Source organism: Cibotium barometz, chromosome 59 (assembly GCF_041138505.1).
Source record: "Cibotium barometz isolate CiBa-2024 chromosome 59, ASM4113850v1, whole genome shotgun sequence".
In the NCBI taxonomy this organism is placed as follows: domain Eukaryota; kingdom Viridiplantae; phylum Streptophyta; class Polypodiopsida; order Cyatheales; family Cibotiaceae; genus Cibotium; species Cibotium barometz.
This window is the reverse complement of record NC_141104.1, coordinates 28,057,763-28,075,759: the sequence shown is the minus strand read 5'-3', so window position 1 is coordinate 28,075,759 and position 17,997 is coordinate 28,057,763. Positions and strand designations below refer to the sequence as shown.

General features: G+C 36.2%; 1 protein-coding gene across 1 annotated transcript; it reads right to left on the bottom strand.

Moving 5' to 3' along the window:
* Positions 1-2,476: 2,476 nt before the first annotated feature.
* Positions 2,477-3,822, bottom strand: LOC147605670 (uncharacterized). The gene has a single exon (XM_086793359.1). It carries the CDS (start codon positions 3,713-3,715, stop codon positions 2,624-2,626), a length of 1,092 nt encoding a protein of 363 aa, XP_086649485.1. The 5' UTR covers positions 3,716-3,822; the 3' UTR covers positions 2,477-2,623.
* Positions 3,823-17,997: the final 14,175 nt, after the last annotated feature.

The window sequence follows — 17,997 nt, the reverse complement described above, 5'->3', positions numbered from 1 at the left end:
AATTGTGGAATAAAAGTATCAAAAATACAATAAGGCTCCTGAAAGTTGGTTTTATTTTCTACTCGGCCGGATTTTGGAATGGAAGTCATGGAGTTTTCTAAATCTCATGAGCATGTTATAGTTATGCCGTATGCCATCTTTTGTTGTGAGATGTTAGAATTTAAAAGCAGGTTTTCAGGTGATAAAGAAACATCTTGAAATGATGGAATTGATGTCACTTGATGTATGGAATGTAAATGGTCACATGTATGTGGGAAATATTTGAAGATTATGTTATGCCTACATGTGATTGGTTTGAGGGATTTGGAAAAAGGAGCCAGTAACTGTTCTGCCTTTTAGACATTTCTACCATCTTCTTGCTCGAATTTGCTACCTCCTTTTTCAGTGTTCAGTGTTCTTGGCCGTTACTGCACATTCTGAGTGTGTTTCTTTTTCTTCATGTCTTCGTGTCTCTACTTTGTTTTGCTTCGTTGTTGCAGGTTCAGCTGCGCCACCTTGGTTGTACTCTCCATCTCTAGAGACCTTTCTACTAGGCCTCTTCCTGTGTCCTGGTCTTTGCAAAGCACTCATGTTCTTTGATCCTTCGATTATAAAGAGCCCGTTCATAAACACCATTGAGATTTCTCGGATTTGTCCAAAAGTCCATTTAAGTCTAAAAGTCCCTTGCCTTAATGGCAGCTCCTATTCATGGCTACCAAGGCACAACTTCTAAAGGCTTCCGATACTGGCTTGCCTATTCCACCAATGAATTTTCCTAGTCAATCCTGTATTGGTAAGTCCAATCACTTTGTTGCCTAGCTGCGACGATTGAAGGTTTTACTCCCCTCAGCTTGTCTGCGATCCATTATGTTGCGTTGTTTGACGCTCCAACTGTCAGTTCTTATATGCGAGGCTTTTAAGTGACAAAGATTGCAGATTATCCCAACCCTAGCTGGAAAATCCTCGTAACACGTAGGAAATCGTGTTATATATGATTTCTATCTGTCTACAAGTGTACTAAGTTGAACCAAACCCATCTACAACTCTGGTCTCAAAATACTACAATTACTTCAGCTAATACCCATGGCCTCTTTTAGATATATATATATATATACACTAGATTAATCCAAGAAGATGCCCAAATTCACTTTTTAGGAACATGCCCAAATTCATCTTTTAGGAAAGTGCATGTTATATACTCATGGTAGTCAACCCACAAGACTATATAACTATCACTTCCATTATACATAGTATGGACTTAGATACTACGACATCTCTAGTATCGTCATCAGTGCCCAATAGTGAGTGTAGAACTCTGTATCAAGATATTCTCACACACGCACTCCACACACACACATAAGAGCATATATTCACACAAAGCCCTTAATACTGAGTTTCTACCTTTATCTATATCTATTCTTTCATGTCCCGAGCAGAAGGAGCTTTCGCCAAGTTTAGGGAAGAAGGTAACTTTCAAAGAGCAAGTAGAGCCATAGGTCATTTACTATACTAGTGTTAGTATTTATCCATGTGCTGAGTTTAAGAGGTCTTGCCACTTGGACTTTAGCGTATGCGAAGACATTGAAACTTCTTTGGGAATGGCTCTTGTTATGGCGCACACTTACACTCTTTTTTTTTTTTAATGGCTCTTGTTATGGCGCAGTAGATTTTATTTTTTTTTTTTTAAACAAATTTGTAGTCGGGCGTGTTTTGGGTGTCTATCTGGCTCGTCACCACACGTCTGCCACGAGTGGCTTCAGCCTTTGCGAAAGAGTGCGGTATGAAATCGAATAAATGGATATACATCGGTACGATCACGATGCATGCATATCAACATCAACACTTCACATCTAACACGCAAGCTAACGTCACCAGTGACGAGTGGACGGGCGGCCGGCCAGTCGGGCGACTTGGACCGACGTCCGGACGTCAGAAAAGTTCAAATGTTGGGGAGCCGGGAGCACGGGAATCACTGATGAGTCATGATCCACGTCGACATGCCGCCGCACACCCAATAGCCATGCTGGCTGACCCAGTAATAATAAATCTCATATTCCAAATTTGAAAATACATCAATTATCAATTAGAACATCCTGATCTGTCGCTTACTTCAAGCATGGATGTTTTCTTCCAAGCAGCTTACCTTTGATTTTAAAACATATGTGCAAATTATGGAAACCAATGGGAGCGCGGCTTACTTATCCAACTGCCACTTTCGACAAATCAATTACTTCTATTAAAGAAAATAACAAACATTCGACACAAGACAATAGACATTTGCAACCCAATTATATAAAATGAAAGCGTGGATGAATAAGGAGGTGCTCCATTAATCACTTCAATCAAGATAAATAAGTAGGTGCTCCACTAATCACTCTAATCAACTCATTACGCCGTACACAATTTACTCGTTAAAACCATCATTAAGCCACGATAATCCATTATCCAAGAGCCAAAATTACAAAATTTATTTCTGGAGAGAATAGTGACAGGGAAACATGGACATTATTTGCAACGCAATAAGAGAACGTGGAAAAATTAAGTACGTACTATATTAATCACTCGTTACAGCAAGTTATGACTATAATTAACTCATTAATATAACATCATTAACCACGATAACCCTAAACCTTAACATTGAGGGTTACCCGTGATAACCCTCAATCTTAACATTGCAAGCCTTCACAGTGTGACCCCCAGGAGAAGAGCTTGTGTTGCAGCAGCTGCTGCTGCCAGCCAATGAGAGAGGCTTGGATTCAACCACCTTTCTGCTCTCTATCTGCATTAGGTAATCCTCAATGTTAAATTGAGGCAAAGGCAAGCTATGACTGTTGCTGTCAAGGCAATCTTTAGAAGCTTTAGAAGGTGGCGACATCGTTGAGGTGGAGATAATGGTGGTTAAGGGGGGATTAGGGGCCTGTATAGAGAAATTAGTGCGAGCTTTTGAACCTCTAAGCTTTCTGGCAGCTGCATCGTAAGCCCTAGCAGCATCTTCAGCTGTATCGAACGTCCCTAACCAATGCCTGCATCTCCCTATTCTGTCTCTTATCTCTGCAGACCACCTCCCCCATGGTCTCTTCCTGACCCCCCTAAACACTCTATTTTCACTGCCATTGCCATCACTGCCGGACTTCACAGTAGCTGCATCACTTGCCCTAGAACATGAAGTCGCCGTCTTACAGACCATACCCTGTGTAACCGCACTCGTAGACCTTGGTATTGTTTCAACAGGAAGAAATTGAGCTTGTGTTTGTGAGAGTGTTGTGAGGATATCATTCATCTCTGAACCCTTCAAGCTTGTAGAAATTGGTGCTGATGCAGTGGTGCCATTTACACCATAGAGAACATGCTGTCCAACAATGGCTGCAAGGCCTTCTAGGTCCATATTAGGTTCACACTTGGCTCCATAGCTGGAACCCAAGGCATCTTTCTGAGTAGAAAAAACCACCATGTTGGATAATAGATCTCGGTGTTTCCAAAGCTCATCAATTTCTTGTGTGCAACAAGAGGAAGACGTAGCAAGAGATGAAGGCACCCTAGAGCTGCTATCAGAGAGGCCATTGTGTAAGCTTGTTCTGCAAAAGCTGCTCAAAGAGGAGGTTCTGCTGTTCTGGTCGCTATGAGTAAGCTTCGAAGAGCTTACAGGGGGCAAAACAGCAAGCTCATCTAAGCTCAAGCTCCCCTTCTGCTCGGATGGGCTAGAAGAAAGCTGACCGAAGATGTCATGGAGGGCCATGAAAGAGAAGCTGATGAGAGAGAAACATCAATGAACTGCATGTAGTTATAGGCCCTGAAGTTCTGAACACAGCACTCGTTGACGAAGGCTAAAAGACGCAAAGAGCATGGAAAAGGAGAAAAGGCTTTGGAATGGGGGTTGCGTCACACTGGCCATACGTGTCGAGCGTGTGTATTTGAGTGGTTCGTGTGAGCATAGCTGCACACGTACACATTTTCGTACGCTTGCTTGCCGTGGTATAGCCCAGCACAGCAATGTCTGGCCTGGCGCACACCACCTGGGCACCACGCATACTACCTAGTTTCATGCATGTGACAAGACCCTTTCTTGGGCCTGTAAAATGGAATGAATGGGAGAGCTCCGCAAAATCCGAGCCCATCGCTCAAGCATAGAAATGTTGAAGGGTGCCCCATAAGGGCATTTATAAAATCTATAATTTATATATATATATTAAATATATAATTATTATTGGTCCCAAAAGATATTGGAAGGGGCACTACTATTTTTTATATAGCCTTATCAAAGTCCTCTGTGTGGTCCGCTATGTGTGTATGTATCTATGTGTATATTTCCAAAGCTTGCCTTTCTTTGAAGAGTTTATTTTTCTACCTATTTGTGATTGTAATGCTTGTAAGCAACAATGCTTTTTTTTATAAGCACGAAATAAAATTAAAAAGAGAAAAGAAAATGAACAAGAAAATATGTACAAAATGGCTCAGGCATGAGAGCCATAATGTCTAGTCAAACTAATCGTGTACCAGCACCATGCTTGTTTTTGGGTATTCAAGCGGTTAAACCACTAACTTTGAGTGGCCGTCAAAGAATAAGGTAAAATGCTGGAAAAAATGGCACTATTTCTATTGCACCCATCATTTTAAAGGGTGACCCAACCCATTAAAAATCATCCTTGCTTATAAGCACATACATACATAATACATACACATGTGTGTATACGTATAGATATGCATACATTCGTTTTATATATATATATATATATATATAGAGAGAGAGAGAGAGAGAGAGAGAGAGAGACTCTATGCACATAAAACCAAGAAAAGGAGGTTGACTTTCCATGCACAATAAGATATGTGGTGGAGCTTGATAATGCCTTTATAGGCTTCTTACATTTGACCTTTGGATTTGGAACTCTCTGCCTTGTCTTAGTGTTTTGAGCCTTTGCTTCCACCTTGGAGATTGAGTTTGAATCTTGAAGGTATCCATGCATTCTTACAAAATGAGTCATGTAGCTTTATTGTGTTGCATAGAAGCAAAGAGCGTGATCACCATACTCCACAAGCTTCGACACCATTCAACATGGAAGGAACCTCTTGACTCTTGGTGTTGTGCTTCAATGGCACACAAGTCACACTTCACCTTCACCTCTTGACTCTTGGTGTTGTGCTTCAATGGCACACAAGTCACACTTCACCTTCACCTCTTGACTCTTGGTGTTGTGCTTCAATGGCACACAAGTCACACTTCATCAAACATCTCTTATAAATAGATAATCACAATGCTTTAGTTTTGACGTTCTTAGTAGCCAACCAACATGGCTAGGTTCTTAGGAGTTCTTATTTTCTCTAAATCATACTCTATTTAAACTTAATAGCCCCTTGTGGTGCTAATTGTTGAAGAAAGTAGGACTTTCATGGTGGATACAAATATTTACGTGTACAAACATGTAATTGGTTGATACAAAATATCTTTCGAGTTTTTTTCAAGCACAACACTCAACCAAGATGAGAGTTTAGTAATAGAAATGATAGTTTCCTATGTGAACTTGGATTGTTAAGATAGATTACAAACCCTTATTAACTTTGTAGGAAGGGAGGAAAAATATGTTTCTCATAATGAAATAGTCTACACACTTGGAAAGAAGGGAATAAAAATATATTCGTAAAATGAGGAGATTATAATGCAATGTTTTGGAAACCTTGCAGTATTTAAGCTCATTTTCAAAGTCATATTTAACATAGCCTTAATAGAAGGTTCACATCATCCAAACTAGGGCAAGGTGATTGAAAGATGAATAGAGATAGAGAGTGCATGGCTTATCAATATTTAACATAGCCCTAATAGAAGGTTCACATCATCCAAAGGGAGGGTGATTAGAAAGATGAATAGAGATAAAGAGATGTATGGCTTATTAATATTTCAAAAAATAATATGAAAATCATGCATGGCTAATAATAGAGTGTTCCTTTTTCTCAAGTGGGGGCTTACATACTAATGTATAAGTTTCCTTATATTTTGAATTGCAAAGCTATAAAACATGAAGATTTCCTTATAGTGGGGATAAAAGCTAAGACATTAAAATTTTTCCTATATATTGTCAAAGATGGTTGTTACTATAAGATGGGATATGGATCTAACCCAAGGATGCCAAGTGGAAAAATAATCATAATGCGTACTTTTTTCTATGTAAAAAAGAGGAACCGATTTTTCATGTTCTTTAGTAATACAAAAAAGTTAAAACAATTGGAGGTGGTTCTAAGATTTGTGCAACTCAATGGTTACTGTTTAAAAATGCATAAAAGAATATTAATTACTCAAAAACTGAAAGATTTTGAGAAGACGGATGAAACTAGCATCATGGTAGTTCATGTAATGATAATTGAGAAGGTGAAAAGAGAGTGTTAATACTAGTCGTAATTAAATCCACAAAAAGAGAGCCTTCGCACTAGTCCTATAATTAAAACCACAAAAGAGAGTCTTCACATTAGTCCTATAATTAAAGCCACAAAAGGGAGTCTTCACATTAGTCCTATAATTAAAGCCACAAAAGGGAGTCTTAACACTAGTCCTATAATTAAGCCACAAAAGTGGTTTAAGGAAAAAATTATAAATTTTACAAAATGGAAAGGAAAATCAACTTAAAATTCCATGAAACTACTTGATAATGCTTTGCAACAGGCATTTATCTACAAACCGGAAAAAAATTATTACTAAAAATAGCATAAAATCATGTAATAACCTTATCTTTAAGGAAAAATGTATTAAAAAGTGTGTCTTTAGTTGATGGAAGGTACATACCAATAGCTTAAATATATGTGGAAGTAAAATTTTAAATTTTAAATTTAAAGTTATTTTTAAAGTAAAATTTTAATTTTTAGTTTTTTTTTGTCAAAAATGCCTAAGCAATGACTATGGAAAACTATGCTTTTACAACGTTTTTGCCACCATGTAGTGTTTTTTCAACTAATATCGTGTGTTTAGAGTAATTCCCTAGTAGGAATTTCTTTGAAATAGTAACTTGTGTTGAGAGTAATTCACTCCGTAGTAGGAATTTCTTGGAAATTGTAACTTATGTTGAGAGTAATTCCCTCCCTAGTAGGAATTTCTTGGAAATAAAACTTATGTTGAGAAAAAATCCTTAGTAGGAATTTCTTTAAGATAATACTTGAAGAGAAATATTTCGTTTTACAAATGTCTCTAAAAGCCACACAAGTGGTTTTTCTTTGCAAGACTAGTGTTAATTTGATTGCAACCTATGACAAAAAGGTCTTAATAAGGTAATTTATTGTTGCCTTACTTGAGCAAAAATGTTGGATTTATGAGCAAAACGGTTAAGTGGCTAAGAGAAAGAAATATATTGTCCACTAATGCAAGCTGCACCATAGAAATTTGATTCTCAATAATATTTTTATAATTATTTCATTATAATTTTTTACAAATGAAAACCAAAGTTCAATGCATAACCTCATTGTTTTGAGTCATCTCCTCAAATACTAACTTTAGTGGAGAAATTTAGTGGAACACTAGGATGATGCTTGAAAGTATGACCCATTAGCCCCTTCCTCCTACAACTAGACTCTTAAAAGTTGGCAAAATATGGTATAATGTTTTGCACATTTGTTTTGCGAGTACTAGAGTTCAATGAAATATATATTATCATGTACATAGTAGGATTTGACTTGCATGTCAATTGTTGGGGGTAAGAATTCAAGACCTTCACTCTTCACATGCAATTGATAGGTTTATGAAAAGGGTCAACCACTCAAATCCAAGGAAAATGACTATTTATAAAGCTTGGAGAGGTAAAGTTTCAAGAATCTTGTCATTAAAATGTAAATTTTATTTTAAAAACTATTATGAAGTTCTAATAGCAACATTTAAGGCTAATGATGGATCTAAAAGGAACACAATAGATGTGGGACAATTTTAAATTTTCCATTTGGAAATTCTTGATAGTAACAAATTTATTCTTCTTAATAAATAGATTATTGAATAAATCAAAAATCTACACAAGAATAGATTTGTATGAGCTAAGCATTGCAAGGAAAAGAGAAACAAATGGAAACCTTTCCTAGAGAGTGATTTATGTCAATATGTCTTGGTTAGTCTCCCCTCTCCAAAACATTATGCAATAGACCTATCCTTTAAACCAGACAATCAAAGACCACATCAAAGCTTAGCATTTTGTGGTTTATACCAAAAAGATCCATATGAGTCTGACATATGTATTTTCAAGTTTTTTTCTACAAAAGAAAAATATTTATGCATTTTGTAACTTTAATCTTAGATTAATTTTATTATCTCAATTTCAAGCAAGGATTGCACATAAATTTCTCACAATTTAGCCTCTATATTGAAATTTAAGACCACCAAAAGTGTTCAAAGGAAGATAATATAAGATCATATCCACTCATATGTTAAAATATACCTTGAAAGTTTATACGAAGGAATTTGTAATCTAATAATCATGGTTATATTGATATAATTATTATTCATAAATTTTTAAAAAATGAAAATCGTCACACTACCCTCTATAACAAGTACGCAAAATGGCAAGATATTCTATTTAAGCTCATGATTGTATTTATCATGCCTAACAAGAGATAAAGCTAGGTTTAAATGTAAATAAAGTTGTTTAGCATAGTTAAAAATGTCTTTGCATCATGTGAACATGAAACTACTTAATGATCTTACTACTTCAGTGATGTATAAGCCTATTTAAATGATATTACCATTCTCTTTGACAAGTTTCTTCTAGAAAATGCTTAAATGTAGGTCTAAATCACTTCTTCTTTTAAATTTAGGAAAGTTGTGAGTGCCTCACCTATTTCAATGATGTATTTGATCCCATTATTATATTTAATAAAAAACATAAAATAAAATCATACATATTCTTTAATACATTATACTGCACTTATTTTTAAATGCTTCAAAATCCAACAATAACATCATAGATGTCTTGGTGTTTGAATTTGAAACCATAATGTTATACATGTTGCTATGTAATAAATTTAATAATTTACATGTGATTCATTCTATGATGTTAAAGTGTTTAATTTGTGTGTGCTTTATGTGTATACATAATAATGTGAAGGAATATGGGAAGATAAGTTCCAAACTTGCTCCTACTTCCCTGTAGATACATACTATTTGATGATGTTGTAGCATTTAATTTGCTTGTGATTTATATATATAAATAATGTGGAAGTATGGGAAAAAAAGTTCTCGACTTGCTTTTCTTCCCCTACAAAAATGGATAATGAACACCCATCCCCACCACCTCAAATAACACCCCCATACCCCCCCTTCGGTGGTGCACCTTCCCTTGTTTTATCTTTTCCCTCCCAAACCAACCCACCACAAACCCCAAAAGGCATTTTTGAAATTTTGGTAGTGGTTTAAAGTTTGAAAATATCCCCCAATACTGTGAGACAACCATTTGGTCATCAATTTCTAAAAGCCCCTTATTAGCAGGATAGCATGGCAGTTCTAAACAGCATGACATTCATCTCCTAATCTTCCAATGTAGCACAACATATGTGGTAAGTCCTAAACTAAAGTACCTTTTTCCTAAATTACACACCATGGGGAGAGCCTACATCATGAACTCCTTCCAAGGGCAGAGACCACATCATGACCTCCTTCCAAAGAAAAATTCTCTACCTTTTAGGAATTCCCAGCTTTCGCACTAGTTGCTATCTTTTCTTCTAGATTAAAAAAACCCCATTTCACCTTCTAGATTTCGTTATGAGACAAGGCATTCTTGCTAGAGGCAATACTAAGAAAGGATTTTACTTAGATCATTCTTTTAGTACACTTGTAACATGATAGAAATGAGATCCCCATCCTTTAACTAGTTTTATTTAGCAGTGTAAATGCTAAAAGGTAGGCTCAACATTGCATCTTCTTTCTTTCAAACAACTTACTTAAAATATGCTTGGATTTTATTGAAACTATTATATAGTTGTTTTTTGTTAGCGATGCTATTATAATGGTGAAAGAAACTCAAAAACATATATTATGAACATCACATAAAATAATACATAGTCATATGATACATTGTAATGCATTTCATTTAAACACTTCATAATCTTGTAACAAATATCATGATTATTATGCTATAAGAAATTAAAACCATAATGTTGTATAATTCATTACATATTAATCGCATATTTTATTTAAAAAAACTCATAGATGTTACACTTTCATAGTATTCTTGTATATTTACATGGTGCATGCACACACACACACACACACACACACACACACACACACAATTGAAAGAGTGGGACTTGACAAGTGCCCAACTTGGTCCTTGTTTGTATAGCAATGGAACATCACCCATTCATTCCATGAAGCCCACCCACTTCAACAACAAAAGGATCTCTCTCTCTCTCTCTCTCTCTCTCTCTCTCTCTCTCTCTCTCTCTCTCTCTCTCTCTCTCTCTCTCTCTCTCTCTCTCTCTCTCTCGGTATTTGTAAGTTTTAGATGAGTTGGTCATCACAAAGAGAACATAAAAACTAGCCTAAACATCTTGGAGATTGCTTTAAATTAGCCTCTATTTATTTCTTTGTTAATTCTCAAATCATTAGACCACATATAATCTACACAATGGTGGAAATTTCTCCAAGTGCAAGGAAAGTGATACTAGTAAAAATATCTTATTTGATTGAATAATGAGACTAGATATAGCTTGCTAAGAGGACTTCAATGAGACTAGATATTCGTAAAAGTTGCTAGAAGGACCTCAATGAGAATTGCTAAGAGGACTTCAATAATACTTTCAACTCTTTAACAAAAGCAATCTCAATTATAATTTCCATTACTATGTGCCACAGATATAGTACTATATGTATTGAAAGAAATTTATCGAGGAAGATTGCAACTCGACAAATTTCTTTCAATACATATAGTACCATATATATTATTGGTCCCAAAAAAAAAGATTGCAACTCAAGAAAAAATAGGTGATGAGAGTAGGAGTGCTTAAAAATTTTAATTTGTAGGAGTAAATTAAAAACTTTTAGTTTGTAGGAATAGGAGTGCTTTAAAATTTTCAGTTTGTAGGGTAATTTCTTGATTAAAGTTTAAAAATCTTGACTGAAATTTGTATTTCCTTTATTTTTAAGGGACATATTTTATACTTTTTAATTTTATTTTGAGCATTTCTTTAATTTTTAGTTGTTATATCTCAATTACTATTAAGCATTACCTTTAAATTACTTAGTAAAGAAAAACATATTTTCTAGTACTTGTTGGGATAAGAATATTTGGCTTGAACTTATCAAATATAGTCACTTCTTGGTAGTGCTTGAAAAACCCAATTTGTAGTGTATTTTTCATGGCTTAAATTTAAAAAATCATAGTTAGAATTTAGCATTGCCTTTATTTTGAAGGGTAAGAAATTACACATACTAGTTTGTCTAACTTTTAACGCTAAATCTTGGTTACTTTTGAGCATAACCTTTATTTTTATTGGTTGGAGAAACAAATTTTTTGAGCACTGTTTCTTGGGTCTAACATGCTTCAATGTTGAAACATTATAGATATGATAAAGCGAGTACATTGCATTGGGCAACTTGCTATAAGATTCAAATGGCATTATAGTTGTCTTGGGTTGTAAAGGAGCTATGCATGAGATTTTTTGGGTCTGTTTCAGAATTTCTTATGATGTTGACATTCAGTCCTTCTTATTATTAAAAAAAAAGAGTACCTCGGAGGAGTGAATTCTTAATAATGTGAATCCTTCTTAATTAAAAAAGTACCTTGGAGGAATGAACTCTTAATGCCACTCCCAACCTATTACAATTCACTATTAAGTGGCAGTTGTAAAAAGTGGACTTATGTGTATGGCTTTGCATAGCTTATAAATATAATTATAGTTCGCACGTCTTTTGAGACTCCAAATTCAAATTCTACCCAAACCTCCTCCTCCCTTTCCCGAACCTCCAAATTCTTGCCACATGGCAGCTTTGTGAAACTCTTCCTTAAGATAATATAGAGATGTTCCAAAAAAAGAAGAAGAAGAGAGGAATGGACTCTTAATGGTGTGTATCCAATGAAGAGACCATTGGATTCTTGGGAGTGCCAAGGGATAGTCTAAGATGTGAGGACGATAATAAAGATCACAAGATAGTTATATTTTTCAAAGGTTGAGCTTAGGACTAAGGTTCCCCTCTCGGTTGAATTAATTAATGCGAATCAAAATTTAGGGACCACATTACAACGAAAGGTTGCTCCAACCGAGAAGGGTTGCTTCATGCGTGCGTAAATAAATTTAATTTTTCGTTGGCGTTATGATTAGCAAAACGCACATGTCGAGCTATTTGAAGATTAATCATTCTAGAAAGTGGAGTCACGGCCCACTCCTTCCACTTACCTTGAGGCCCATAACGCGCCCCCAAAAAGATTGGAAAACGGATTATCTGCTATGAGTCATGACAGTTTCATATAGCCTTGCTTGGCCTATATGGCTTAGGCTAGGATTGCATTTTGTACTCTCGATACAACATACCACCATGCACTCGTCATTTAGTGAATGCATAGCCCCAAATTCCAATAAGGCTAGTGCCTTCATAAGCCCCTCCACATAAGAGTTGCCAAATCCTATCATTCCTCTAACATCATGTCCCAACTTCATGTGTAGGGGAAACACATATTTTCCCATGGGTGGCCTCATATCATGGCTACACGTCAAGCCATTCCCTCATATTTGTGCACATTTCCTCGCACTCGGTCCACTAATGCACCCGCCACCACTGGCCACCAGTGTCGGCACATGAACAACCTATTAGAGGGCATATTTATCATATTTAATGAGGGAGTCTACCATTTTTGAGAATACCATGCACACGCACACACACACACACTTGTCTCTATGTTGCAATGGTGGTCACATACTTAGAGGCAAAAAGAGAGTCACACATGTGATGTGCACATCATTGTGCACACTAGCACATGCTTATGCGGATGAGAATTGAACCTGCAAACTCCCTACAACACAAGATTTGGACTACCCACCTTCATTCCAACCCCAATTATTGCCGCTCCCCTCCATGAACTATCATGTTTCATCTCAATAACTAGGACAACTATCATGTGTTTTGGGTCATAGCACCAATACCACCACTCACTCTAGTACTAGGATAGCATGAGAAGTCACCCATAGCCATTCTTTAGCATTGTTTCTAGCAAAGTTTCCACACACAAAAAAAAACACTAATCCATCTGCCATTGTCATGATAAAGTAATAGGGCCTTCCATGTCGGAATAACTAAAATAACAGAATATAAGAAGTCACTAATAACTGGCATTTTGATTCACCACATGCTTGCTTTAATACCTCTAGAACAGAACACATAATCATTAATGTGTGCGTGCGTGCGTGGTGTGTGTGTGTGGATAACATAATAAAACATTATGTACCTACCTACACTTTCTTGGTGATTTTTAAGACAATAAAGCATGCAATCTCACCAACAATTATTTAATCAAACAACCTTTCTTTTTACAAAAACCCAAAGGAACATAGAGATTAAACCTATGAAACACCAAGAAAATGAAAAAGTTTCATAAAAAAGAAACCTAAACTACACACACTCTCCACTCAATGGGAGTCCAAAACTAGATTCAAGTGCTAAAAAAGAAACCTAAACTACACATATTCTCCAATCAATAGGACACCAACACTAGATTCTTTTTTAGATGCGACCTTCTATTCAACATCATGCAAGCTTTGAGTCAGTTCAATAGGAAGAAATAGACATAAGTAGCTCGTACCACTTTCAAAGGAGCCTTCTCTTGCACCAAAGTAGCTTGTAGAGCCACCAGTTCAGCCCAAGGATCCACCTAGTAGGTGCAAGAAAATCTCAAAACCATGCACTTGCAAGAAACTCTGAAATGTTAACCCCCATGTATTTGAAGTTTTTACTTGAACTCTCTTTGTTGCTATCTGTTCGTCTCATAGATGAGCAATGTCTTTATAATGCAAAAGTTATTGTAATGCTAAAGTTATCATAATAGAAACTCTGTTATTTCCCTACATGACTAGATTTTTCACTCCATCTATACATTTCTCTTAATTTTGTTATCGTAATGCAAAAGCTATCGTAATAGAAACTTTGTTATTTCACTACATGACTACATTTTTCACTCTATCTATACATTTATCTTAATTTTGATACATCTTAATACATTGCCTCTTTGTTGCTATATGTTTGTCGGCAGTAATATCTTTGTACTGCAAAAGTTATCATAATGGAAGCCATGTTATTTCCCTACATGACTACATTTTTCACTCCATCTATAAATTCCTCTTAATTTTATTACATCTTAATAGATTGCCTCCTTTTTTCAATTTTTTGTTCAAGGTATGTTATGTGTATTCTGGTTTACAGGTTCAGAGATTGGGGCCATGTCTGTGTCTTTGGCTGAATATCGAATTGCATATAAGAAGCAATTGAGATTAAGAATACGAGTTAGGCTGAGGGCACGTAAGGTCCACTAGTTACGCAAGCTGCCTCACAAATCCTTAAGCAAGCTTAATTACATGCATCCATCTGTCGCCCCCGTAGAAACTGTTCTCCTTGAGATCCTACCTAGCCTAAACCTTGGTATGTGCCGAGTCTCCTAGAAGAGGAGAAAAGGGTTATAGTTCTTGACTTAAATAGGTTCTTACTAAAGGTTGTAGAAGAAAAGTTTGGTGAGCAAGTCCCAGTATATGTGAAATATTTGGAACATTGTCTAGTAAATGAGTTTTGTCATGTCTATTGTTAGAAAGACTCATGCATTTTTGGAATGGTGCTTAAAGTTCTTCCATGTCTTTGTATGGAGTTCCTACAAGTATCAAAAATTGGAGGGAATATCGAGAAATGTCTTTTCAGAATAGAGATCGTGCCTAGTAGGTGTCTTTTCTCAAGAGTCCTATGATACAGTCACATAGGAAGTCGGGGTCCAAACCTATCTTCTTCAAAAACATGCCTACATTCTAGAGAGTACATCCTTATTCAATGCCAAGAATACATTGATATTGAATCACACGATATAAATTGCACAACAATCCAAAGGACACATGGATGATAGTGCTGAAGTTAGAAAACCAATCAAAGAAAGAGCTTAACACATTTCTATTGGAAGATCTGAAGACCTGGTTGTGGTTATGGCTTCAAAATAAGGACGCTATCATTACATAGTTGAGGATGCATTGTTGTAGAAGAGGATCCCTTCAGCAATGATGTAGAGAATAAGTGTTTCAAAGTTAGACTAGAAGAGGAGATGAGGGCACGCCAAAGGGAGGTAGATAGGGAGGCAGAGGAGAAAGAGAGATGAGAGTAACGACAAAGATGGATAGAAGAAGATAAGAGAAAGAGAGGCTGAAAAGAGAGATGAACCCCACTCCAAAATCAAAAACTCAATATAAACACCATGCAAGGAAATAACAGCAGTATGTAGAATTTTTTGTGTGATGAATGGTTCGTAAACTATTCATAGCCGAATGTATTTAGCACTCTTGAATATACTGAGCATATATTTGTGAATTTCTCTTTGTCTCTAAGTGTTGTAAGTTTCATATTTTTGTGATAAGTGAGAAATAAAATGAGATGAAGCAAGTGTTAATTAACATTATAACATATATAAAAGAGTATTAATTAGCAAATTTTAGGTGTTTACATAGGACTAACAAGTGCTAATTAACAATTTACTAGGTGTTAGTTAATAGTTTGTCTTATTACAACATGTGTTAATAAGTAGTATGCCTTATATAAATAGGTATTAATTAACATTCAAATTAGTAATTAGCAGCTATTTATAGGTGTTACTAGCAATAAAGATACAACAATAAAGGTAGGAGTTGGAACATCAACAAGAAAGAACACATCTTCATAGAAAGTAGTATTACCAATCAATACTTTTACATGTCAAATACCAAATGGCATTCTATTGTAAATCAATTCGTAGGTTTCTAAAGTGATTATAAACATTTACCTATTTTTGGAATAGGCATCATCAGTATCTTGATACATTGGACAAGATGTGAAAGTATTACAACTATAGGGGCATTTCTTAGGAGTTTAAAGGATGTCAAGGAATCTATCTGTTTATAGAATAAACCCTTAATCATATAGGATCGCTTTGCAATTTCATTTTTCCATTCAGCAACATATGTCTATTGCTCGCTCTTTAACTGCAATACAACTAACCAAGTAGAAATCAACACCTTCTTTATTGTTAGCCCTAGTATTTAATGTAAAATTATCCCGAACATGCAAATGTGCACTTAAAACATTATGATGACCTTTATAAGTTGCTTCATCAAATGCATCTTTGCCATATACATCTTCATCATTTATAGCATCACTTGAATCACTTCAGGCACTAGAGTGTGATAAACCCAAGGTTGTACATGTGGTTTATTTACATATTTGTTCCATTTTTCCCATGCATGCATGCACCACAAAAGCAAGAAAGTTGTTTGGTTGCAAGACCTATAGAATCATGAGAGTTGGGACCATGAACAATGTGTAGTGAGATTGGAACAGCTTCACAATTCCCCTTACCCTCCCTGTTCACATCCCCTACTTTAATCTCCCAAAACATGTGGGCAACTTCCCTTTCCTTAGACGGATAATATGCTTCATCTCCTTTGAGACAAGTTGGCCTTTAAGAAGGACGCTACATTTGTTGTGCACTTTAGAGTCGCACCATCTTTCTTTAATTGTTCATGCATCAATGTTCTTTCCCTGCTTGTCAAGTATCTCCACGTATTCAAAAACCTTCACAGTAATACTCTTTCCTTCCTTGTTTCTCCCAAGGGGGCAACAAGCCAGTTTCTTCACACCACACTCTTTGTAAGTTCCCATTGGACACCCTCAATGGTGGAAGGTTGCCTCAAGTTGTTTTGAGCACATTGTTGATTCTTCCCCCAAAGTTGCATGATGCTTGTGAAAGTATGTAATAAAGCTGAATATCCCTGGTTGGTATTACCACCCGCACAAATTATGCACTTGCATTGACATGAAGCTCCATGGAGCCCAAAGGCTTGAGACCGCATCTAGTTGTAAGCATTTTTCAAAAAAGACATCTACACGTGGTATTCACAAAGGCTGAAGCGACTCAAAAGATTACAGCTCAATGTTCACATCTGGATGTTGTGCTTTAAATCTGTGGAAGAACTCAACCTACCACCACCAGAGACGATAAAATTCTAATAAAAAAAATGCATTACTACCAAAAAAATGCTACAAATGTTATTTAGTACACACATGATTGTAGAAGTGCTAACTAGCCCTAGCACTCAAAGCTATATATGCTAGTTAGCACTTAGAGCTGTAGGTTGTTAGGTAGAACTCAAAGATGCATGTGCTAGTTTGCACTTAGAGCTACAGGTGCTAATTATCACTCAAAGCTATAAGTGATAGTTAGCAAAATCAAAGATATAGGTGCTAGTTAGCACTTAAAGCTACTAGTGCTAGTTATAACTGAAAGCTGCATGTGCTAGTTAGCACTCACTGCAAGTGTTAGTTAGGATTTATTCAGAGTTGTGTGATAGTTAACACTCAAATTTGTAGGTGATAGTTAACACTAAAATTTGCAGATGCTAGTTAACACTCATAGTTGCAGGTGCTAGGTAGCAACTCAAAGCTACAGGTGCTAGTTAGCACTCAAAGCTATGAGTGCTAGGTAGCAGTCAAAGCTACAAGTGCTAGCTAGCATTCAAATCTCTAGGTGGTAGTTAGCAGTAAGAGCTAGCTAGCACCTCTTAGTGCTAGTTACAACACTAAGAGGTGCTAGTTTGCAGCAAGAGTAGCTAGTTAGCATTAAGAGGTGCTAGTTTGCAGCAAGAGTAGCTAGTTAGCATTAAGAGCTGCTAGTTAGCACTCAAGGCTACAGGTGCTAGTTAGTATCAAAGCTGTATAAGTGCTAGGTATCACTCAAGGCTATAGGTTCTAGTTAGCATTCAAAGATCTAGGTGTTAGCTAGCATGAAGAGCTACTAGTTAGCTCCAGATGCTAACTAGTAGCTCAAGGCTACAGGTTCTATTAGCACT

What these genes read in the sequence shown, in the direction of transcription:
- LOC147605670 (XM_086793359.1), bottom strand. Translation starts at nt 3,715, where the DNA reads ATGGCCCTCCATGACATCTTCGGTCAGCTTTCTTCTAGCCCATCCGAG.